This window comes from Sciurus vulgaris (genome assembly GCF_902686455.1).
Source record: "Sciurus vulgaris genome assembly, chromosome: 6".
In the NCBI taxonomy this organism is placed as follows: Eukaryota; Metazoa; Chordata; class Mammalia; order Rodentia; family Sciuridae; genus Sciurus; species Sciurus vulgaris.
This window is the reverse complement of record NC_136466.1, coordinates 144625777-144651384: the sequence shown is the minus strand read 5'-3', so window position 1 is coordinate 144651384 and position 25608 is coordinate 144625777. Positions and strand designations below refer to the sequence as shown.

At 35.1% G+C, this 25608-nt stretch overlaps 1 protein-coding gene across 1 annotated transcript in view; it reads right to left on the bottom strand.

The window, feature by feature from the left end:
* Positions 1-2189: 2189 nt before the first annotated feature.
* Positions 2190-25608, bottom strand: part of GOLPH3 (golgi phosphoprotein 3) — a 36407-nt gene continuing 12988 nt past the window's right edge. Inside the window, exons 2-4 of the mRNA XM_079144501.1 lie at positions 17371-17502; positions 11748-11862; positions 2190-4114 (exon numbers count right to left, since the gene is read on the bottom strand). Of these exons, the coding sequence (XP_079000627.1) occupies positions 3690-4114; positions 11748-11862; positions 17371-17502 (672 nt within the window). The 3' untranslated portion in view covers positions 2190-3689. The remainder of the gene's footprint in view (positions 4115-11747; positions 11863-17370; positions 17503-25608) is intronic.

Genomic DNA, 25608 nt, shown 5'->3' with positions numbered 1-25608 from the left:
CAAAAAGCAAGTTGTACATCAGTTTATAATGAAACTAGTGGGAGTTATATTATACCACTATTCTATTAGGAGTAAACACCTATACAATTTTAACACTGTGCTGACAAAGTGGGCATATCAATTTAATTAATCTGTTACTACCCACACCCATTGAATGATATCCTGCAAAGTTAGTAACACCACTTGCCCAGTGTTGTTAAAGAATACATGACATTTGTACAGAACTTACACAAAGCAGTCATATCATCCTGAGACCCAATGGGCTGACAAACCCCAGTTTGTCAGTCACCTTGATCTAGATGAAGTCAAATGGAGCGGTACCATCTGACGATAAGTGAATGGAAGATGGAGAGGCCATGGAGTTGAAAATAAACTTCATTAAATACCTCACATAAACATGTAACTGGCCATTTCCAAGCTGCTGAGACAAGAGTAGCCATGCCTAGCAGTCACAAATTACACCAGACCCTTGTCAACCTCAGGCTAGGTGCACCACTCACTGGTCCTGCACTGCTACCACACCATTCAAGACACCAGCACCTTTCATTTTCTTTTGAGTAATGACCAAACTCAGGGGTTTACTATGCTTTAAAAGATTACTGTACCCATCTTTTCACAAACAACCAGAAGATCTAAGTGATGGTGAGTCAGAAGTCACTGTTCAATCCTGCTTCAGCAGGCAATGGCATCCACAGACATCTGACATACATCAAAGTTTATTTCTTTTAAAAAAGTCAACTTTTTCATCCCCCAAAAGATAATGTATGCAAATTACACCAGGATCTTGATTTACACCACTATATGAAGCTTTCGCATGCCTGCTGTTCTGGTTCTCTTAAAGAATCCCCCTCCCAGTGCCCAAATAAAATTGAAAAAAATTGTAGTTGAGTGTTGTCACTATTTTCAATCACTTTGGGATCAAAAGCTTGAATAGTTTTACTAGATAATGAGCGATCGAGCAACTCATCCACTCCATGCCTCTTCTCATTAAGTGAAGTTGGTAACTAGAGTGTGGGGAGGTCAAAATGAGATATACGATACCTCACTAGGCATAAACCATGTGTTTAGTAAGCTTCTGTTAGAGCACTACACTAGATCAGGTTATTTTCAGGAACACTCACCAATTAAACAATATACAAAGAGGTCAGAAGGAAACAGCAACAACTAATTCTTCCCGCAGTACATATTTACGTAAGTTTTAGTATAAAAATACACTGCCTGATTCTGAGTTCTGACAGTGTTTAACCAAAGTGACGATAACCTGTGAAATACTGCTCCTATCACACAGAATGATAATTTTCATAGAAAGACATCTTTCCCACTGTAAAGAGACTACAAACAATACCTTTTATAGAAGACAGTTCTACATAACACCTGCTCCTACCAATTTTACTACTTTTCCTATCCTCTGGCTGTAGAAGCAAGGACTGAACTGGAGAAACATACAGCCTTGGCTAAGTGTGAGTATGCACTATTTTGAAACAAATACTGACAAACATAACAGAAATATAGGCCAAGCCCTTTATCCCTTACTTGGGAATATTGATGCTGCTGCTGAAGTAAATATCTTAGAACCCATAACTTTGCTTCTAAAATCTTTTCAATGGAAAAAAGACTAATTTTTCACCTGGTAAGAAACTTCAGCATACTGGTATGTTTCCAATATCCATTTTATGGAGAAACAAACTTTTAACAGCTTCTACATGTAACTACCACCAGTAACATCACTTCTGGAGAAAAAGGTTTTTGTTTTTGAGACAGGGTCTCTCACTAACTGCTCAGGAGGCCTCAAACTCAAGACCATCTTGCCCCAGCATCCTGAGTAACTGGGATTACAGATGTGCAATATCATGCCCAGTTAAGGAGGTTATTTGAATGGACAGAAAAATTTGTCTTTTTCCATGCAGTAATACAGGGGCTGGCAAACTACAGGTCATGAACAGCTGGCTCTATCTGTAAAGTTTTATTCCAACACAGCTTAGTCTCTTATTTGTTTTGTCTGTGACAGCTTTCATTAAGCAAAGTTGAGTAGCTGCAACGAACAACATATGTGGCTCTAAAAGCCTAAAATATCTGGGTCTTTAAGAAAAAGTTTTCCAAGCCTTGCACTGAAATCTGACAATTCTATACTGAGTAAAACTTCACTTGAAAGCAAACTCAAAACACAAAAATACAAATGACATGCTTGCTCTGATTCAGGCACTTTCAAGATCATAGTTTATTTATTATTTCAGATAAAAAGATAGTATACATATTAGGGAATCCCTTAAAATTCAACTCTAGAGTTATACACCATCTAGTTCCTTTGCAATGAAGGTTAAACAAAGAAATTCCTAAACACCTGAAAGCCCCACTATTAACATGAACTATAGTAATAAAAAATTGACATTTAATTTTTTTCAATGTATAGTATTTACATTATGAAACCAATGGTGATAAGATAAACAGTGATAAAGAAATAGTAAAAATAAACTTTAAAAGCAAAGGTTTCTAGTCTTACAATGTGCTAATTATCATAATTGTATATAAAAAATTAAAACAGCAGAGCTTTCTGTTACAAAATTCTTAATCATCTGAGTTGTAGTCATTACTTGCTACCAATTTACATGCAACATCTGCTAGGACTGACATTTGTGTTTTTTTCCCCCAAGGAAGTATAAGTAGATAAATGACATTTCAGAGCAGACATTAATTGTTGACAGAAAAAACTGTACTCAAGATTAGTACTGGTCACAAGCCTCTTCCCTACAGAAATCATAAGTACAGTTAAGACCACCCCCCCAAAAAAATAATAATCCAAAAAGAGATGCATAGGCAAAGAGTACCATGAACAGCAGAGCTCAAAAAATATCCCAGCACCAATCAGATACACATTTTTTTCTCTCTTTCAATGATGAGAGGTCTATTTTGCCATCAAATAACAATGACTGAAACAAGTAAGGGGCACCAGGTGTACAACTAATCAAATCTTGCAAAATACTAAGATGGGGGCAGGGTGGCCAGAAGTAATTTATATATAATTCAAACTATATACAGCATAACTGGAATGCAGCTCATCCCAAACTGGCTTTGTGAAATAACTGGACCTTTATGATTTAATAGTTAAAATTATAACAAGTGTAATAATACAATAGATTTACATGGGAAGCAAAAATCCAAGGGGCATTTTATATTAAGTATTTACTGTGCTGTTTCAATTTAAAAATAATTTTGCTAAGTATACATCTCAACTGAGGTCTATGTATAAAATGTCCTAATAGATACAGATATTTACCTTTGGTGAGTTGAAGGCCTTGTTGTGACTTCTGTCTGAATTGTAGGCAGAATGCTAGATGTACATGCACATGTGGGAAAACTCAGGTTGAGGTAATCCAAAAACTGTGCACGTGAGGTGACTGGAAGTACTCTGAAAGACCAAGTACACCAGAAACCCAAAACAGATAACAGTGAAGAATGGCAACAGGGATGGAATGCCAATATGGCAGTAAAATTTGTTAAAAACAGAAAGAGGAAGGCCTCTCGTACCAGCAGAATCCTGCATACATACAAAAAAGAAAAAGCCACCCAACATTTCATAAAACAAAAGCCAATTATAGTGTGGGAAAGTACAAACTGCAGAAAACCAGAAGTCAATAGAAGAAAAACTACCGGTTTACATGAGAGAAAGGAAACATTTCATTCTGACAGAGTTACTTGGTGAATGCCGCCACCACTGCCCACAGAACTTCGTTGGTGTTGGCCTTCAGACATTCCACTTCTGGGTCTAAGTCCAGAAGCTGCCGCACTCTCTTGGTAGCTAAATCATACTGCTCGTCCAGAAGAGGTGCAAACGCGTTTTCCAGGACATCTGAAGCATGGGCTAAGTAAATGAGAGCCAGCAAGCGCTTGTCCATACGGTGAGGGTCATTCACCCATTTGTCAAGAACAGCTTCTTGTACCTTCTTGATGAGGCGCTGCTTAATGTTGTTGTTGGTGAGAGGATGTGTCGTCATGTCAAAAAGTAGGAAGTTCTGTTTCTCTGTTGTCAGTACACCCTTTTCCACCAGGTTTTTAGCTAATCGTTCCCGCACGTTTCTTAATTGATAATGCAATTTTAATGGATTCCATGTCTCACCTAAACAAAAGATTTTAGAAGTTAGAAATGAAATGATGAATATTACTTGCTAATTTTGCAAAGTTTTTGTACTATTAGAATGAGCAGCAAAATTTGATTTTTTCCCCCAAGAAATAAATAACAATATTTTGTTCCCCCAAAAGACCATGAAGCATCTGAGGCTTAGACCTTTTAATTTTAAGCACCTGACACATTCTCAGGCACAGTATTCACACTAAAGTCTAATTAGAAAATAGTCTTCAAACCATAGATCACCCTTAGTGTAATGGGAAAATGAACTAATATTAAATTATATTTCTACCTCATTCCAGCTACTGTCAAAAAGCAGCCAACAGCAAAGTAAGAAGTTTCTCTACAAAACACCAATCTACAACAAATGGACAAAAGAGGAAAAAAAATTCACGGGTTCCATGCTATTCGTGAATGTGCCACACATAGTCTATAAAGATAGGAGAGTCTGTATAGGCTTGTTTTGATGACAAATACCATAAAGCTGATTCTAAGAAGACAACAAATTTCACAATTTTAATCTCATCATCTATGCATACTTCCTTTTAAGATAAATATTTTAAATAAAACCAAATGATTTTTCACAAAAATTTTTTTCCTTATACTAAATTGGAAAGAAACGTAAAAAAAATATTAAGCTCAGTTATCTTTTGGAGTTTCTTCATATTTTCTGTTATTTTCTAAATGTCTCCAATAAATATTAACTATTTTTATAATTTGAAAAAAATTATAGTACTTTCCTAAATTAGAACATGTTAAAGATCAACCACAGGCATCATTAATTAGTTGCAAAAGCTCTAAGGTTGAAATTTTATGAAACTAAGAAAACCTGAAACTGCTCTGCTCACTACAGAACCAATATACTAAATACAGAACCCAGAAATACTAAATTTAAAATTAAAAAAAACAGTTCCTCAGTTGCTCAAGTCACATTTCAAGTACAAATAGCTATGTGCAGTCCTTGGTTGCTGACTAGATGACACAGAAATAAAATATTTTTATCATCACACAAAGTTCTAGTGGGCCTTAAACTATATTACTCTTCAGTTGGGCATAGACAAGTATGTTACTATATGATTGAATACTAATGAATAAAGGGGTTATGACAAAGTAATCAATCAATCCTGGACTTGCCTCACCATAATATAAATCTGCAGGAAACCTAAGCAAGCCCTATGACATCCAAATTTACTACCTGGAGGCACAACACAAGGCAGCGGAACAGGAAGACAGAACAGAGCAGTCACTCTGGTCAGAGCTCAGAGGTCAGGGAAGCCAAGGAAGCTGGAACGTACAAGGCAAAGTACTGAAGCAAGAGCTGTGCATAGAAAAGAAGTCCAGAACCCTGGATGGTATTCCCCAGTCTCTGACTTAAAAACTAAACCACACTTCTTAAGGTAAGAAATCCTGCAAGGCTAGACAAAGAAATACCAGAAAGTTTTAAATTGAACAATTCCAAGGGTTCACAAAGAGCTGGGGAAAACTTCAGGTGGGAAGACCTCAATGAACACACAGGACCTGCAGAAGAGACCCCAGAAGGACGACACTAGTAGTAGTAGGGGTTAAACTAGGTCTAGACCACTCAAGACTAGCTTTAAAATGAAATGATCCAAGCCAGGTACAGAGTGCACTCCTGTAATCCCAGCGGCCTGGGAAGCTGAGGAAAGAGGATCCAAGTTCAAAACCAACCTCGGCAAATTGTCAAGGCCCTAATAAGCAACTTAGTGAGACTCTGTCTCAAAATAAAAACTAAAACAGGCTAGGGATCTGTTGTTAAGTGCCCCTGAGTTCAATCCCTGGTACCAAAAATAAATAAGTAAAAATAAGATGATCCACAAGTAATTTAACTGTTTACCCCAAAACAAAATTCAACACTCTTAAAATAAAAGCCACAAAATTCAGTATTCAACAATCTAAAATTATATTCACAATGTCTACCATTCAATTAAAAACAAAAATCATTAGATTTGCAAAGAAGGAAGAAAATGTGATCCAACACACTAAGGGAGAAAAAATAAAGGAAATAGTTAACCAAATCAGACATCCCCCAGAAATGACAGAGGTACTGAAATTAGCAAACAAGAACCTAAAACAGATATTATAAATATCTAATTTAAAGGAAAATATGCACACAACGAAGAGAAAACAAACAAAAAAAAAAAAAAAAAAAAAAACAAGGAATGAAATTGCCCTTTTGGGAATTTACTGTGAAAAAGTAAGGGCTTCAAAACTGTCAAATGTTATATGACATCTAGGCACAATGACACAACCAATAATCCCAACTACTCAGGAGGATAAGGCGGGGAGATTACAAATCCAAGGCCAGTCTCCACAACTCTGCAAGTCCTGGCCTCAAAATGAAAACTAAAAAGGGCTGAGGATGTAGTTCACTCATAAAGTGCTCCCTGGGTTTAATCCCCAGTGCCAGGAGAAAAAAATAAAAATAAAAATACACACACACACACACACACACACACACGGGCTGGTACCTCAATTATCAGTAATTAAAGTCATTCCATGGATTTAAAGAAAACAATTTTTTTTCAAGTAAAAAGGCCTGGCAAATCAATTTCCACAAAATAAAAACAATCATACATTTGATGTCCTTGGCACTTTCAAAAACGCTGAAATATATTTGGACCATCTTAGATTTTAACAACCTTACAGTATGAAAGGAAAACACTAAGTAATAAACTTAATTCTTATTTCAACTTCTGGTGTCAAACAAGCTCACAACTACATCCAATGTCAAGAAATAAGTAACTTGATGAGGCAGTTTAATAAAGTAAGATGTTTAAGGACAGGCTCTATAGCCAGCCTGGTTCAGTTTAAACCCTTATTGAGTCACTTTCCAGTTGTGCAGCCTCAACCTCTGTCCTCCATTTCCTTATCTGTAAAGTGAGGATAACAACTGTATCAAGCTCATAGGGCTATTATGAGAATTAACTGAGACATCAAATTTTCAGAACAGAGCCTGATACACAGTAAGTTCTCAATAAATGTTAAGTATTATTTACTTGTGCAAAATCAACATTCAGGATGAAAAAAGTTACAGTATTCACAATGTTCTCCGCACAGAGTAGGTACCAAGAATATAAACATTAAGACATATTTTTAACCCTGTAAGAATTTTAAATTGAGTTAAGGAAACATTCATAATATAATACACTGGCTAGAATAAAACTGACATAGGGTCCTGGGAATAATATGAACAAAGTTCCCAAATGATGAGAAATGACTTGAGTTTAGGAACAAGGGGTATTTCTTCCGAGATCAGACAAGATTGGGCGCGTTCAGGGTGGTATGGCTGTAGACTTAAGGGGTATTTCTAAGAAAGTTAAAAAAGAAAGGCCAAGTTAATTCTAGAAATCCAGGAAGATTCAACATCCCAAGAACAGAACAGCAGTCTGCATTGTAGGCAGAAGAAACAACAAAGTACATGGCCAGTGATTATATGCTGGCTATAAGCCCTGGAAAGGAAGCACACATCTTTCAAGGGTGTGGGGCTTCCAATTTTTTATTTTGCCAACCCACTGTCTCCCAATAAATGCCTGTCTGCTGCATCTTTCATCAAACAGTATGGGTTTTATTTTTTGTTTCCTCTTATCAATGGCAGGAGAATAGGCAGCCTCAACTAGAGTGGAATGGGTTCTATTAATTGATTTTTAGAAATTTAAACAGAAAATACTAGCCAAACTCACATAAAAGTCTATTTAAAGACGGTGGAATGAGACAGACATCATTACCCTATGTACATGTATGATTACACAAATAGTATTGATCTACATCGTGCACAACCATAAAAATGAAAAGTTGTACCCCACTTGTGTACAATGAACCAAAATGCAGTCTGTAAAAATAATTTTTTTAAAAACTATAGTTAATTCTAAATTAATTAACTATACAGTAAATATGTAAATTATCAAAAAAGTACTACTATCCCCTGGCAATTCTAACTGATTAGATATTATTGCTTCAATATGTTTATGTTGTCATCAAACCAAAGCGTAGCAGAACAAATAATCTACCCAACTTTAACTTAGTAAGTCAAAAAGGAAGGAATTTTATGCCCCTTGGTCATCTATTCCCAAACAACAGGAAATAAAGATGTATATAATTCTGAAAACCCAGTTAAATTTCTCTTTGCAGGCCTTAAAAAGAACATTCCTCTAATGCTGCTACAAAATGATTTGTTTTCTTTCTCAAGGGAAATAAACAGGATTAACAGTTTATGACCACTGCTTACTGTACTGAAGCCATATCAAGACCTACCCTCACCTTACCCTTAATTATATCTTATATATTACAACCAATGGAACATGTAATGCTTACAAAGTTCGTGTGAGAAATTTCTCAACTCCAAAGTATGCTAACTTAATTGTTCAATGTTGCAACTAAAATTGAGAAGAGCCTATACACAGACCCACCTTCAATAAGGTGTTCCATTTATGATTGGACCTTCTCATGGGCAACCATTTCTGCCTCAGAGGAAGTAATAAAAAGGGATCAAGTCATCATCTTCTCTGGTAGCAATTCCCTGGAAGAGGGCAAACCATGTGTGCTCACTCCAAGAAAAAGTGAGTTATTCAGATCTCCTTAAGATATAAAAACTGAAATGGCTTTTCAGATCTCTTCAGATATAAAAAATAAATTTCATGAGCAGAAGGTGGAAACCATATGGGAATATCCCAAATGTTGTATAATTCTTCTTGTGATACACAAGAAAAAAGGTATAATGCAATAAATGAGTATCTTGGTATCCCGAAATTTCTGTCTTTTATGTTTGAAAAATCCAAATTAAGCCAAGTGCAAAGGATAAAGTCACCCCCAAGTTGAGCATAATTAAGACACCAGTATAAATGGGGATGGAAGGAGTATAGATGGATTAGTGAAAATACAATAGAGGTTTAATCCACATTAGCTACTAAAGATTTAGTTGCTGCAATTTAAGAATACTGAAAATCTTTTTAAAATTTTGTAATAAAATGCTTGATGAATGAGTAGTGATTGAATTACCAGACTAAAAGATATTACTGTGATCCAGTCCTTAAATTACTATGTGCATATACGTAAAAAGACTTGGTAAGTTACACATGCAAATTTAAAATATATAGAATTTACTTGTAATTCATTTTTTAAAGGAAAGTGTGAAAAGTATACATGAAAGGGAAAGTTCTTAAGAGGTTATGTCCACCACCCAACAATCACACTAGAAGAGAATGACATAGTGACAGATACCTAAATAATTTCTCTACTAAGAACTCCTATCTTCCTGGATATCATATTACAAAACTATAAGCGGCTTCCCCCATACCTTTTGGCAGTCTAGTTACATCTTGTGACCAAACTGATCAACCACATATACCTTAATGTTTTAGAAAGCCAGTAATTTTCTTTTTTTTTTTTTTTAATATTAGAGCTTTGTGATTATACTTAGTAGCTGGGTTCATCCCATATTCATACATGCACAGAAATCAATTTCAGTTCATGACTAATTTTATTCTTAAAAATAGTAGTTTAGGGCTGGGGTTGTAGCTCTGTGGTAAAAGACTTGTCTATCATGTGTGAGGCACTAGGTTTGATTCTTAGCACCACATATAAATAAATAAAATAAAAATAAAGGTCCATTGACAACTTAAAAAAATTTTTAATAGTTTGAAAACTTTTTCAAGTCTATTTTTAAATATATGTATTTTTATTTATTTTTTATTTTATTTTTGGGGGGGCATCAGGGATTGAACTCAAGGGCACTCAACCACTGAGCCACATCCCTGGCCCTTTATTTGTATTTTATTTACAGACAGGGTCTCCTTAGTTATTTAGAGCCTCGATTAAGTTGCTGAAGCTAGATTTGAACTCATGATCCTCCTGCTTCAGTCTCCCAAGTCTCTGGGATTACAGGTGTGCCTGGTTGTTTTTATTAATTTTTAAGAGAGATTTAAATGCATGTTTTAACATGAATATATGTATAATGTAAAGAATAATAAAATGAATCTCTAGGTATATCATCCATCCCAGGTAAAGAAACTTTTTGTTTCTTAACATTTTTAATTGCCTTCTTTATTTCTATATTAAAAGCCTCCTGTGTACCATCTCTGCCTCTGGTTATAATAACAACCAACAAACCTGTGTTAGTCATTCTCTCTTCTTTACATATGATCACCCATTTTGGTTAACAATGCAACAGCATGTAGTTTTAAGAACACAGACTCAGTATGTAAAGAAAGATTCACCAATTTTACCACTACCTCTAATCCCTCTAAACGGGTATACTACCTTCTGTGTCTCTTTCTTACTCCTTAAAAATCCAAGGCCTACATCTTCCTTCAACTACTGAAGTTCTCAAGGATTTGTCTTTTCTGAGCTACCGAATTTTCAAAGAACCACACTGTTAAACTCTAATCTGTTATCAAATTATTAGATATAAACAATCGTTCAAAGTGGACTTTAAGATTCTTTCAATCTGAAAGTATCTCTTAGGTTTCACAGCACCTATGTCTGTATTGTTGCAACAACCGATATTGAATATCACATACTATCCTAAAGCAACTGAACATTTAAAATTTTAAAAATCAAAAAGTTGGGGCTGAACATTTGCTTAGCATGTGTGAGGCACTGGATTTAATTCTTAGCACTACATATAAATAAACGAATAAAATAAGGGTCCATCAACTAAAAAAAATTTTTTTTAAAAAACCAGCAAGCCTGGGCTGGGGTCGTGGCTCAGTGGTAGAGCGCTTGCCTAGCACGTGTGAGGCACTGGGTTCGATTCTCAGCACCACTTAAAAAAAAATAAATAAAGATATCGTGTCCATCTACAACTATTAAAAAAAAAAAAAAAAAAAAAACAGCAAGCTGGACACAGAACTGTATACAATAAATGGTTAAAATGGTAAATGTCTCATTATTTATATTTTACCAAAAGAAAAGAAATTTTAATCACCAAGCAATATCTTGGTATTTTCACTAGATAGAAAGCATACATTTACTCAAATTAAATCCCAACTGTATTTTAATACTTTTGAGAAAAGCTTAGACTTCACATCTCTTCAATGTTCCATCAAGTGGGAAGAGTATAATAGCAGCTCAAGTTAAGAACAAAGTTCAGTTACGAGATAAAATTCACTCAAAATGTTAGGTAAATACAAGTAAACAGTCATCTTAAATGTATATCAGACATACTAATTTATACTAAATTCCTGTGACAATGCACATACTGTCAAAGGACATGTGGCAGTCTAAAATATGCTAAAATAAACTAATGTACTATTAGTACATGTGGTATAAGATCAAGAGATGGTTTTTGGGTGGAGCATCTAAATATATCTCCACAGCTTAACCCAGCCTACACAGAGTAGGAAGTGGGCTGTAATTCTGATAAAGAATGAAGGGAGCTGGAAGAAAGAATATTACATCTCATCAATATATGCTCAGTTTTTTAAAGAAGATGAAACAGATTTAAAAAAAAAAAAAATTTCCCCTCTCAATGACTAATAACCTTCAAATCTACCTCAGTAACTAAACAAGATTCTGCTATTTTTTATGGGCTCCTTTCAAAAGAATTTAAAATTGTATAGATGCTTTTAAACAAAATTTCATTTTTTATTTTTATACAGTGGCTTACCACTAAGTAATTCAATCCAGTTCTGAACTGTTTCTGGAGGCTGAGTCTCTTTAACATGCTTTAGAGCTTCATCAAGAAGAACATCCCCTGTTGGTGCATCAGACTTACAGATCACCTAAAACACAAGCAATAAGAAATTATCTACTGATGCCTGTTTTCTGACATATTCATTAATAAAAAACATCAACAACGTGGAAATAATTCATCAAGCTCAAAGTCCTAACTGTTCATGCAGTATCAAAGTGAAGATTTTAAAATAATTCTGTGTTAAGGAACTCCTGTATTTAACCTAACCAGATTAGATACAAACAAATGAAAATAAGGCTATTATGCAATAACTAGTAAAGTAAAATGCTAGGATAATTCATACTTAATATAATTTCACTTGTTGAACCTTGGGCTATTTGATCCAGAAATGCATTTCTAAAACATTATTAGTTCAAAAAACCAGTCTCAATTATTTGGAAGAATCTCATATATGATAAAGTTGACATTTCACATCAGTACAGAAAGAAATCTGAACATTATTAAACTGGCTAACAAAATGGGGGCAAAAAATCCAGTAAGATTTGGCTCCTCTGAGTTTCCTTCCACAATAAAAGATTAACAATTAGGAAATATAATTGTAAGGATGAGAAAGATTTGTTTTAAAATTGCCACCACTATCAGAATAAAAATTTTACTAAATCCCCAGCACTGCCCTCTGGGGGGAGCAGGAATTAAATACAGAGAGGGCAGGCAGAAGAAGATAGAGAAAAACAAAAACAAAAAATGTTAAGTATTATGAATTTTTCAGAAACCTATATTGGGATATAGAACCCATCTAAAGAATGAGAAAAGTCAGAGGGAAGTGCTTTATAGCTAAGGCATAACATATGGCTTCAGCCAAATACTACATTCCTACATTCTTCATTAGTGTTAAAGCAACAAATATCCTAGTTGAAATTCCGTAGTATCAAAATTGAATGTTATTTTATTTTAGCTATTGAGAGGTTGTGAAATATATTACTTTCAAACTGTAATGACCATCCTCTCAAATTTTTCCTCAAGTATTCTTCACCTTTTTCCTTAATCTTACGAAAGGTTAAAAAAATATCTATAATATCTTTCTGAGACAGCATAATCAACAGAAATACAAAAACCATAATGTAAGCTGCAAATTTATTTGCAAATTTTCTAGTTATATTTTAAAAATGAAAAAAGGTAGAATGGATTATTTTATTTAATCCAATAACTAAAATATTAACATGCAATAACTACTTTAAAATTGAGTTAATATTCCTTATTCCCCCTACTAAAAGTCTTCAAAAATCCAGCATATTTTTATTTACAGCATGTTTCAACTTACAGTAACCACATTTTAGCTGCTCTAGTGTTTGGTTCAAAAACACGTGGCTTGTGGCTACCATACTGAAAATACAGATACAGAACATTTTCACCACTGAAGAAAGATCCACTGATCAGTGCTGCTTTAGACCATGTTTTTCCTGAAGCATGAGAGAAAACAAGGAAAAAAGGAGACCCCAAGAGAAAATATCATATGTCTACATGACATCATTTGTTATTTCCTACTCACTCCTTACCTCCAGTGCTAAACCTCAAAGTCCACCTCATGCATCCCCCTTTGAGTCAGGTCTACTATCAAGAGTCACCTTCAACTAGGTAAAAGAGGATCATCTTTTTCTATGATCCTCTGCCCCTCTCCCCATTATTCTGAGTCTATCTACTCCAGTTGACTTTCACCTGGATTAATTTAATTCTAACTAGTGTCCTCGAGTAAGCATTAGCCATTTCCAGGACATTCTCCTCACCGCTCTCTCTAGAAGGCAGATCTTATCATGACATTTCACTGCTCCTACTTGAAACTCTTCCAAGACTCACTCACAGACTAAGTTCTAAACTCCTTAACAAAATTCAGTAAAAGGCCAGGCGCAGGAGTGCACACCTGTAATCCCATCAGCTTGGGAAGCTGAGGCAGGAGGATTTGAGTTCAAAGCCAGCCTTAGCAAAAGTGAGGCAATAAGCAACTCAGTGAGAACCTGTTTCTAAATAAAATACAAAATAGGACTGGGGATGTAGCTCAGTGGTCAAGTGCTCCTGAGTTCAATCACCGGTACCCCACCCAACGCCCTCCCAAAAAAATTCAGTAATAGCTGTGGCTCACAAATAAATATGCTCTACTCAAACATTCTTTGCAGTAGCTTATTTGGTTTTAATGGGAAGAGGAGGGTTATCTCTAGATATGAAAAAATAATCAAGGATGATATTTAAAGGAAACTCTTCAACATGAAAGAAACCAAGAGAGAAGATAGTAACTCTAAAGAAGCAGAGATTATCTAGGTAAAACAATGTTTCAAAAGTGCCACAATATCCTAGGAGATTTAAAAGAAGACAGTACATTCAAAACAAACTTCTGCAAAAAACAAACAACTTCTTCTTGGAAATCAACATGAAAACCATACTGAAAAACTCAACAGAAGGGTTAGGAAGCAGAAATAGAATCATTTTCAAAACCAAAACATATATATCTCCAGATTAAAAGAACCCATGCAAATGAATTAAAAATTACCCACATCAAGAAAAACACATTTTCAGGAGCTAAGTGGTAGAGCTCAGTGGTAGAGCACTTGCCTAGCACATGTGAGGCACTGGGTTTGATCTGCAGCACTACACAAAAAAAAAGTAAAAGATATTGTGCCCATTCGCAACTAAAAAAAATTTTTAAAGAAATACACATTTTCAGAACACCAGGGATAACAAAAGATAACCAAATACTTGTAGAGAAGAAAAAGGAAATATTATAAAAAAATGAAATCAGAAGAAGAGCAGACTCAGTACTCTGTATACCAAATGACAAGGAAGAAATGCCTTCAAAATTCTGCAGAAAAATGAATCCAACATTCTATTTTCAGAGAACCTATTTAATAAAACTGAGTTGTAATAAATATATTTTCAGGCAGGCTGAGTCTCAAAATAGTTTCTTTCCAAAGAGGTGGAAGAAAACATGAGATCCTAGAAACAGGGAGTTGAATGCAATACAAATGTGAAAGGATAATTTTTCTATGATGGAGCATTTAATAAAAATTTAAAGATACCTACAAAGAAAACTTTCAAAAAAGAAAAACATTAAGAATTACTCCAGGAAAGGCTGATGATGTGACTCAGTGGTAGAGCACTTGCCCAGCACATGTGAGTCACTGGGTTCAATCCTCAGCACCACATAAAAAAATAAATAAAATATTTTTAAAAATTATACAACAAAGGAAAATATCATAGGGTATCTCTGCAGAGAACTATAGGAACATAATTATAATACAGTGTTCCACCAAAAATTTATGAAATATCTCAACTAGAAAGACTGAGGGAATGTGAGCAGGTAGTACATAAAGATAGTTAAATGTTCACTCACCTATTCTAATAAAGTATACATTTTCTCAAATTTATATACCAAGAGATGGCGTTATAAACTTACATAAATACATATCGCATTATAAGCTTATGTGAAAAGCCAAGGAACAACTAAAAGAATGACAGTGAGTTGAATGGCAGCTCCCCAAAAGTATCCGTGCTGTTAACTCCTGGAACCTATTTGGGAAAAGGGTCTTTGCAATGAAATACGGTTAAAGATCTCAAGATGGGCCCTAAATTTGATGACAAATTTGTCTTTCTACTAACAAGAGGGGAAAATGGTATAAACACAGAACAGAAGCAGAAATGGACAGAAGCTAAAGAACAAGTGGATCAACCAGAAGATGGAAAAAGCAAGGAAAAGATCCTTCCTTACAGCCTTCAAAGAGAACACAGCACATCTAGATTTCAGACCTCTGGCCTCCAGAACTGAGGGAATAAATCTGTTGTTTTAAGTCACCAAGTTTGTGATAATTTGTTAAGGTAGACCCAGGACAAAGACTGAAAATGATTGTCTCTTAGATCAGAATTAAAGAATGATTAAAGGAGGACTAGGGATGTAATTCAATGGCAGAGCATTTGACTAGATGAATGAGGCCCTGGGTTCAAACCCCAGTACTACCAAAAATAAAAATTAAAAATAAACTAAAAAATATAAGAAAAAGGAGGCAGAAGATTACTATATTTTGTTACAAAATTTGGTTTTATAACTATTATATATGTATTATCTTATAAAAATCAGAACTAAATCAGAATTTCTCTTTCCCTTTTCTTTTTTTTAGATGTGGAATCACCATGTTGTCCAGACAAGTCTCAAACTCCTAGACTCAAGTGATCCTCCTAGCAAGCTACTGAGACTACAGATGTATGCCACCACATACAGCTCAGTAATTGTTTTTAAATTAGCAAATTAATCATATGGAGTATTTTATTAACTACCTAGTTAAGATCACTCAAACTAGTAGGCTGAAATAATTAAGTCCAAGCAAGCACAGAACATGTTTCTCTTGGTCACCTCTAAATTCCAGGGTTTAGAACAGTGTATGGTATACTTAAATCACTAACTATATGAATGAATAAACAAAAGAACAATGAATCAATTGATATTGTTCATAAACACAAAATTGGGTTATTACAAAAACAACCAATATTACACTCTTTTTACTTAAGATAAAGACTGTAACATTAATTTAAAATTACTACAATTTGTAGTAACCTTCTGTATATATTTTATTGATAACTATAATGACAACTTCCCAAGGCTATTTTTCTCCATAAATCACTATGGATGCATAACATAAAAACTAAAGTCTATTATGATGCAGTTTTCTAATGCAGTAATTGTTTTAAAAACTCTCTCCCACCAACTCACTTACTTGATTTTAAAAGATTAGACTAGATTTAAACCCATGCATAATATTTCCTAATATACTATGTTTCCTTCCCTCCCTCACTATAGTACCAAGGACAGAAGCCTGGGCCTCATTCATATCAGGGAAGCATTTCTACACTGAATTACATACCCTGACCAACGATGTTTACTTTTTGCATATAACTCATAATATAATTCACAAATGCATTAATGGTTTTCTTTCCTAAAAGATAATTATTTTCTATAGCATATCCAAAAAATGTTCAGTTCTGACCTAAAAACTTATTTATTAAAACACTATATTAAAGAAAAAATAGTTTTAAAATACCATGCTCCTAAGAAACACAATAAGATAGTGGAGGAGAAAGTCTTGAATATTTGAGATTGAGGGTGAAGTTTAAAATTCCAAAAACAAGCTGATATGACCTTTATTTAACTATGCTACAGAAATACCTACTCAAACCTTCACAGTGGAGAAGACCGATCTGCAAAGTTCTCAAGGTCTACTAAAAAGATCAATAGCCAATGGGTAACTTGCATAGTAACCCTTTTGAACTTTTTAAGGTATGTCAAGTCTTTCAAAATCATAGCTTTCAGAAGCAGCAAATAAACTCCGGCACTTATCTAAATCTAAATATGTAAACTGCAGTGGTCATTGATCCTAACAATGAATTACATTATTCATAATGTATGAAAGAACCAGGAAACCAAGAATACAAACAGCGTAAGGAATGTAATCCAATAAAATAATATTTAGAGCACTTTAATTTCTGAAAGCTATTAGAAGAAACTTTGTTATAAGTAGAACAAATTCTTTAAAAAGGATGTTAGCAATCCTCTTACCTTTCTTGTTAAAAGACTTTTACGTCTCATTCCACAAGCCTCTAGTTGTAATCTTCCTCTCAATGCTAATTCAATTAACATACAGCCACGTAATCCAGATGATATACAGTCATTCCAAAATGATGTGTAACCCTATTTAAAAAAAAGGAAAACAAAATAGTTGATTTACCTTAAATTAAGAGTCAGAAATACTTTTAGTCAGTCATTTTTATTGTCTTTTAACCTTTCATTATCTTTCCACGATAAAATACTGAAAAAATACAATATACACTATTAATCTAGAGTTTCCATGGCCTTTTGTCTTTTCACCACATATCTTACACACAGATAAAACAACTTTGATCAAAGATTCAGAAATATAATGTGTGCTTTACTGAACTCTTACTGATCACAAGTTCCAGGAAACATTCAGTCAACCTCAGACTAGTGTTCTATTAGTAGTGTATGAGCAAGTTAAGGAGCTCAGGAAAAACAATCTAACCAATTTGGCTTCAAGGAAAATTAGAACATCATTTATTTGTTGCTATAGGATAAAAACACAAGTCTAATTTTGGAATATATCAGAAAAAGACATGTATGAGTCCATGAATGGAAAGGATGGCTATGTGCCTAAAGTTCTGAGAAACAAACAGCAAAAAATATTAGATTGGGGCTGGGTTTGTGGCTCAGTGGTAGAGTGCTTGCCTAGCACCTGTGAGGCACTGGGTTTGATCCTTAGCACCACATATAAAAATGAAAGTATTGTGTCCATCTACAACCAAACTTATTAACATATATAGATACAAACACACATACGAACATATATTAGATTGACACTTAGAGAATATGAGTACAACATCCAAGCATCAGGGAATCAATCAGGCATCACACTTCAAGAGCAGGGCACTAAGACACTCTTCAAGAGCAAATAACAGGGATTATGCAAATTATAAAGCCAAGAACTGTGCCAGCAGAGTTCACAGTTATCAATTTAAGAGTCCCAGTTCCCATGAGGAAGTGGAAGCTACAGCTGGTTCTAGCTAAGGCTCTTTAGAAGGGGTAACAAATAATTCTGGTAGGAGGGAAGAACATGCCAACTAAATTACAGAAGAGTGGACAGTCAGGATTAGGATCCAGCCAGGATTAACGAAGCCTGGACCCTCATATCTGGGCACATTTTTCTGGGGGAGAAATGCTAGAGATTGAACAGGGGCAGGAAGTTACCACTGAGCTACATTCCCAGATCTTTTTTTTTTTTTTTTAATCTTGAGACAGGGTCTTGCTTAATTGCAGAGGTTGGTCTTGAATTTAAAATCCTCCTGCCTTAGCCTCCTGAGTCACTGGGATTACAGGAGTGCACCACCATACCTGGCTGTATCTGGCACTTTTAAAAGTCAGTCCTGGGGCTGGGGATATAGCTCAGTTGGTAGAGTGCTTGCCTTGCAAGCACAAGGCCCTGGGTTCAAATCCCCAGCAATGAAAAAAAAAAAAATTAAAAAAAAAAAAAAAGTCCTGGTACTTAAGTAAGGTCACAGTGTCAGCCATGAATCTTCATTATTGATACAAGACTTAAAGTAGCCTCAAAAAGCTACCACTCCTAAAAATAAGGGCTTTAGGAAAGTAAGAATATAAGGGAGTCACAAGGGGATAAACAAAATTATAAGTTTGGGGTTTTTTTTAGAGGCCAATTTAAATGTGAAATAGATGAGGAAGACTAGATTTGAGGGAATTCTTTTAAACATGGTAAATGTGAATGATCTGATCAAATTAAGATTACCAGAGAATGAGCAAGTGGTTAATAAAACCAATAATATAGAGATTAAGTAAAATGCATGACAATTAAAGCTGTATGAAGCCTGGGAAGAGATTCTACATGAAACTAGTTACAGACATGTGGCTAACTGGCCTAGATGCACACATGGAGTTCCTAAAGTTTTAGTTCTACCAACAATGGAGTATACCTCATGAAGCAAGAATGGTGTGGCAAGTTCTACAGACTGAAAGTCACAGCTGAACAGAATTAAGAAGTGTACATTTGATGGTAAAGGACTAAATATATCTCAATCTTAACTGATCTCAGGGTATCAGCAACCCAGAGAAGTTAGCAAAACAGGGTCTTTATTAACAGACTTTAGAAAATTATACTTAGTGAATGGTTCTGGGAAATTTATATTGGAAAGTAGATGAAGTACCAAAGCTCTGGGACTCCAGGAATATTCCAAAGATTGTAATCAGAAATTAGTCCAGGGGCTGGGGAGATAGCTCAGCTGGTAGAGTGCTTGCCTTGCAAGCACAAGGCCCTGAGTTCGATCCCCAATACCAAAAAAAAAAAAAAAAAAGAAAGAAAGAAATTAGTCCATATTGTTTCAAAATATAAGAAGGGCAGAGACATCCAAGGGATGGGTCATATCCACCTCCAAAGAATACAGAAAAACAAGACTTCATTAGGTTTATAGATCCAACACACAACAAAGCATGCAAGAACAGAGTATGCCATTAAGATCCCAATATGCTGTGCTGGTGAAGTGGGATGTTAGAAAAACCGAAAATAGGCACATTTGAAAGTTGTACCATGCGCAGTTCACAGATATCCAACAAAACTAGGAAGAACACAAGAGACAGGAAGAAAACCCTGGAAACAATTTTAAAAAAAAGAGAGAGAAACAAAACAAAAACCTACTTGCCTTTTACCAGCTACCTCTTAATTGTAACCATTAATTCCCAGAAGGTAGAGACTTTTGCAATGGAGCACCAGTCTGCAGAGTCCTATACCAATCAATCTTCTGTTTATAGTCTCCAGGTAAGAGCCTCGAATGGCCAATCTTCAGGGCAGAAAACACTAAGGTTGTTTAAAACTAAACTGGGATAAACTCCCCTTTTCATATAGTATGCCACTCAAAGCTAAGGAGCCTACAAGAAAAACTGAATGACACAATAATAAGGCAATGACCCAGAGGACATACTCTGCAGACACACTCCTTCATTCAGTGGGCTGTGTCAAGGCCAGAATTTGGGGAACAAAGACTACAGGAAATCCAAGGGGGTTCTACATCTAAGCATGAATCAACTGATTTCTCTCAGTGATAATATTGATACTTATTTGGATTCCAACTGCCTAATTCCCCTTTTTCCCCTTCAAATAGCTCAACCTGAATGGAGAAAAGGTATTTTTACTGGGCCCCTAAAACTGCAAACAATGAAAAGAGTTCTCACTACTGATCTACTATGAAGTGCCTAGAAGTTTTCTGTTAAGAATCAATTCAAAAGGTTAGCCACTCACAATTTTATTAAAATATAATACCTATTGTACAAATGTCATGAAGGATATATTTGGATGTGCTGTAAGATTTTTTTCTTTTTTTTTTTTGGTACTAGAGATTAAACTCATGGGCACTTAACCACTAAGCCACATTTCTAGCCCTTTTTCTATTTTATTTAGAGACAGGATCTTGGTGGGTTGCTTAGGGCCTCGCTAAGTTGCTGAGGCTGGCTTTGAACATGCAATCCTGCCTCAGCCTCCTGAGCCGCTGGGATTATAGGCATGCACCACCACCAACTGTGAGATTTTCCTTAATGTGTTATAAAAATATTTGCAACATGGGAAAAAATGCTTATAACGTGTACATATATATTTTTACATGAGAACTAGGAATAATATATAAATATATAATCTTAATTTGAAATTATGTAAATATATATACATACGTAGGTTTGTATGTATTTATGTTAAAAATCTTTTTTAAAATGTTCACATCCTTTATGACCTTTAGGAAATACCGTTGACAGAACTTATGTACTGATACATTGACCTCATCATTTATCACAGTAAAACAAAGAAACAACCTAAAAGTGAACAAGAACAGGTAATTACAGTGTTTCCCAAACTTTCTTGACCTTGGAACACTTATTTTTGATATGCATTTAACAGTTTGCAGAATGTTACGATTCTATGGAAATCATTGTTTTAAATTCTGTATAATTAGTGTTAAAATGAGAATTACATTATCAAATTATAAATTCCCATTTTTTTAAATTGATAAGAAGTGTTAGCAGCAGAAATGTCTGGTGGTTACAGTTATTTTTACTTTAGACTTTACGGATTAAAGGAAGAAAAGTGAAGGCAAGAAGACTGGAAAAGACTATGGTTGTTCAGGCATATACGATAATAATTAACATAGTAGGTATAATAGTGATAAAGGCAAAATATTAGAAGCAGTAAAAACTTCCAATGAAAATACCTAAGGACAAATTAAAACAGAACTGGGAGGTAATAAAGAACAGAGCTCAAGAGCCCAGACTTTGAATAACACTTGGCAATTCAAAGTAACCCCCACTCTGCCGTATACTATGTAATTAAATTTCCAAGACTAGTTTTCTTTTCTAGTATTTATAAAGCAACTCCTGGCAAACAGTTATTTTTAAATAAGGACAAATATATACAACTAGAATGGAATAGGGAATGGGAGATGCAAACTCAAATACTTAGAATGTACAAAGAAAACATGAGTGAGTAAAGAAGCCCAGGTGTAGACTGTTACAAATGAGAATGTCCTGGCCTACCAAATGCAAAAAAACAACTCAGTTCAAAACAACTGCTGGCATGGTACAGTGATGCATGCCTGTAATCCTAGCTCAGGAGGCTGAGGCAGGAGAATCACAAAATCAAACTCAGTTTCAGCAACTTTGAGACCCTGTCTCAAAATAAAAAATAAATAAAGGACTGGGGATATGGCCTGATGGTTAAGCACTCCTGGGTTCAATCCCTGGTACCCAAAAAACCTGCTGCCATATATGTAGGCACACTCCTGCCACATCTTTTAATTTTTCAAGAACAAATGTCTTTTGCATAAAATGTTCCATCTTTGAAATGGTTCAACTATCAGGTTTCACCACCACACAGACCAAACAAAATATACCTACAAACCAGTGTAACTTCTAAACTAAGTCTTTAACAAAACACATATTAAATGTTTTCAATTACTAGTAATAAATATGTACAAGTACAGAATATAGTTTTCATGTACAAAATATTTCAAACTGAGACCACTAAAACACAACACTGTATCTTCCACACAACATTTCAATATAGAGTTGAATTTTAATATAATCAATGTTCTTAAATTGACTTCCTAAACAGACTTTCCTCAACAAAATAAAATATCACGTTACCAAAACATGGGGTTTACTACCAAACCCAAACCAAAACCCATACTAATAAAGCCCCATGTACAGAAAGAGGTGACTGTGCCTGACACATCTAATTGGACCAGGATGGGCAAATTAGTCAAGAACCTGAACTTGGTACACTGGGTCAGTTATGTGGGCACTGGAACTGGGAACTGTGGATACAGAAGTTACAGGCCATTGTGTACAAATGCAAGGGAATAAAGGTAAACAGAAAAGAAAGCAGAAATATTTGCACAGTGAAAATGAGAGATTATACAATCTGAGGCAGACCAAGACACACAAACACACCCTAATAACTGAAGCATACCTATGTGACTGGACTAAACCTTATTTCTACAAGATATACTTAACTGTATCTACTTTTACTTAGGCTACTTTGAGGGGTTTTGGTCTTACAAACACATAACTTTTTTTTTAAACTTTCACTCTTAAATTTTTTTATTTAATTTTTTTAAGTGTTGATGGGCCTTTATCTTATTTATGTATATGTGGTGCTGAGAGTCGACCCAGTGCCTCACACATTCTAGGTGAGTGCTCTATCACTGAGCTATTTCCCCCAGCCCCCAATATTTTTTTAATTTAAATAGTGCTTCACATTTAAGGTAATAACATTAAATGCCTGCATTAAATTACCTCCACTGAGCCGGGCACAGTGGCACATGCCTGTAATCCCAGTCACTCAGGAGGCTGAGGCAGAGGATCCCAAGTTCAAAGCCAGTCTCAACAACTAAGCAAGGCTCTAAGTTACTTAGTGAGACCCTGTGCCTAAATAAAATATTTTTTAAAGGAGGGGTGGCAGTGGCTGGGGATGTGGCTCAGTGGTTAAGCACCCATGAGTTCAATCCCCGGTACCAAAAAAAAGAAATTTTTTTTTTTTTTTTTTTAACCTCCAACTGAAATACTGAGGCAAACATATAACTTCTAAGACGGAAAGACCAAAAGCAACCTAATGAAATACTGGACTTAAAATACTGCACCTAATATTAAATGAGTAATAATCTGACAAAGGTCTTTTCTATTTCAAGTATAGAAAACAGAACTGAAAGATTCATCATAGGCCAAGAAATGCTACACATGACCATGAAAATCAAATTTACATGAACTTAACCTCTAGGTTCTATTAATTAGGAAATCAGCAAGTGTGATTATCACAATAAGGGTAGATACTATTAATCAATCAATCAATATAATCCATTTGCCAGAGAGCAAATAAGAACTTATCAAACACTGCCTAAAATTTTAATGCCATATTCCAATTAGCCTCACCTAACTCCAAGCAAATGCATAAACACACACACATACACTTAAACATATTAAAAAGAATTTGCAAACAAATCAAAACTGAGGAACATTCTACCAAATAACTGGTAAAGAACTAAGAAAAAATGTTTAAAGAATTAACAATGGCTCTACAAGAAAAAAAAAAAAAAAAGATTCATCAAATACAGAAACTCTATAAAGAGATGGTAGTTCTGTAGTTTTAAAGTATAGTAAATGAAATGAAAATTTCACTAGAGGAGTTCAACAGATCTGAAATCAAAGGAAAAGAATCAGTGAACTTGGATTTGAATAACAACAAAAAAAAGAATGAAGAGAGCTTCAGAGACCATAGGACACTTCAAGCCTCTCAGAATATCAGGAGTCTCAGAGGTGAAGGAGGAAGCAGAAAAAAAAAACAGGCGAAAAGTTCCCACATTTGATGGGAATACATTTCTCTAAGAGTCTAATGTTTAACAAATTCCAATAGGGGCAGGCACAAAGAGATCCTCACCCAAACACATCATAGTCATATTACTGAAAGACTGGTTTCTCTTCAAACTGCATATATTTTTCACCTTTTACTAAAGATGTCCGTGGAGAAACTGGGCCATGGCGCACGCCTGTAATCCCAGCAGCTCAGGAGGCTGAGGCAGGAGGATCACGAGTTCCTCAGCAACTTAGAACAAAAGCAACTCAGTGTGACTTGTCTCCAAAGATTAAAAATTTTAAAAGGGCTGGGGATGTGACTCGACAGTTAAGCACTCCTGAGTTTAAAAAAAAATTTTAAAAATAAAAAAAATCACACCTTGAAAGCAGCAAGAGAAAAACCTAGTTATCATATCCTAGGAAAATGGGATTACAGATAAATAAATTCTCAATGGAAACACTGAAGGAATTAGGACTACATAATTCAATGTACTGAAAGAAAAAACTGCCAACAAAGACTTCATACAGCAAAACTATACTTCAAAAAAAGAACAAAGTATTTACAAATGAACAACTGATCTGGCTGATAGAAAACCTACTTCACAATAGAAATAAAGAATTCCTGTTGGCTGAATGTAAATAACATCAATCTTTCACATTAAGATAAAAAACCGGGCTGGGGATATAGCTCAGTTGGTAGAGTGCTTGCTTTGCAAACACAAAGCCCTGGGCTCAATCCACAGCACCACAAAAAAAAAAAAAAAAAAGGTAAATAACCATAAGACTGTATATTTCCTCATTGGCCTTTTAAAACTGATTTAAGCCGGGCATGGTGGTGCACACCTGTAATCCCAGCAGCTAGGGAGGCTGAGGCAGGGGGATCTCAAGTTCAAAGCCAGCCTCAGCAAAAGTGAGACACTAAGCAACTCAGTAAGACCCTATCTCTAAATAAAATGTAAAAAAGGGCTGGGGATGTTGCTCAGTGGTCAGGTGCCCCTGGGTTCAATCCTTAAAAAGCTGTAACATTTCCAACAATAATTTCATACAAGGCAGGGGAGTAAATGAAGTTTCCTAGAGCAAAATATATTATTTCACCAGAATTTCATTAGTATTAACTTGAAGAAGAGTATAATAAAATGAAAGGTGAATCTTGTAATTCTCACCACCACACACACATAGGCCTCAAATGGATATGACCAAAAAAGTAAACAGTATAACTGTAATTTTCTATTTAACACAAAAGTTGGGAGGCAATATACAACCAGACAGACTTTAAGTATTCCACAAATATGATTCTGTCAATTAAGAATTTACCAAAGGCTGGGGTTGTGGCTCAGTGGTAGAGGACTGTCTAGAATGCATGAGGCACTGGGTTTGAACCTCAGT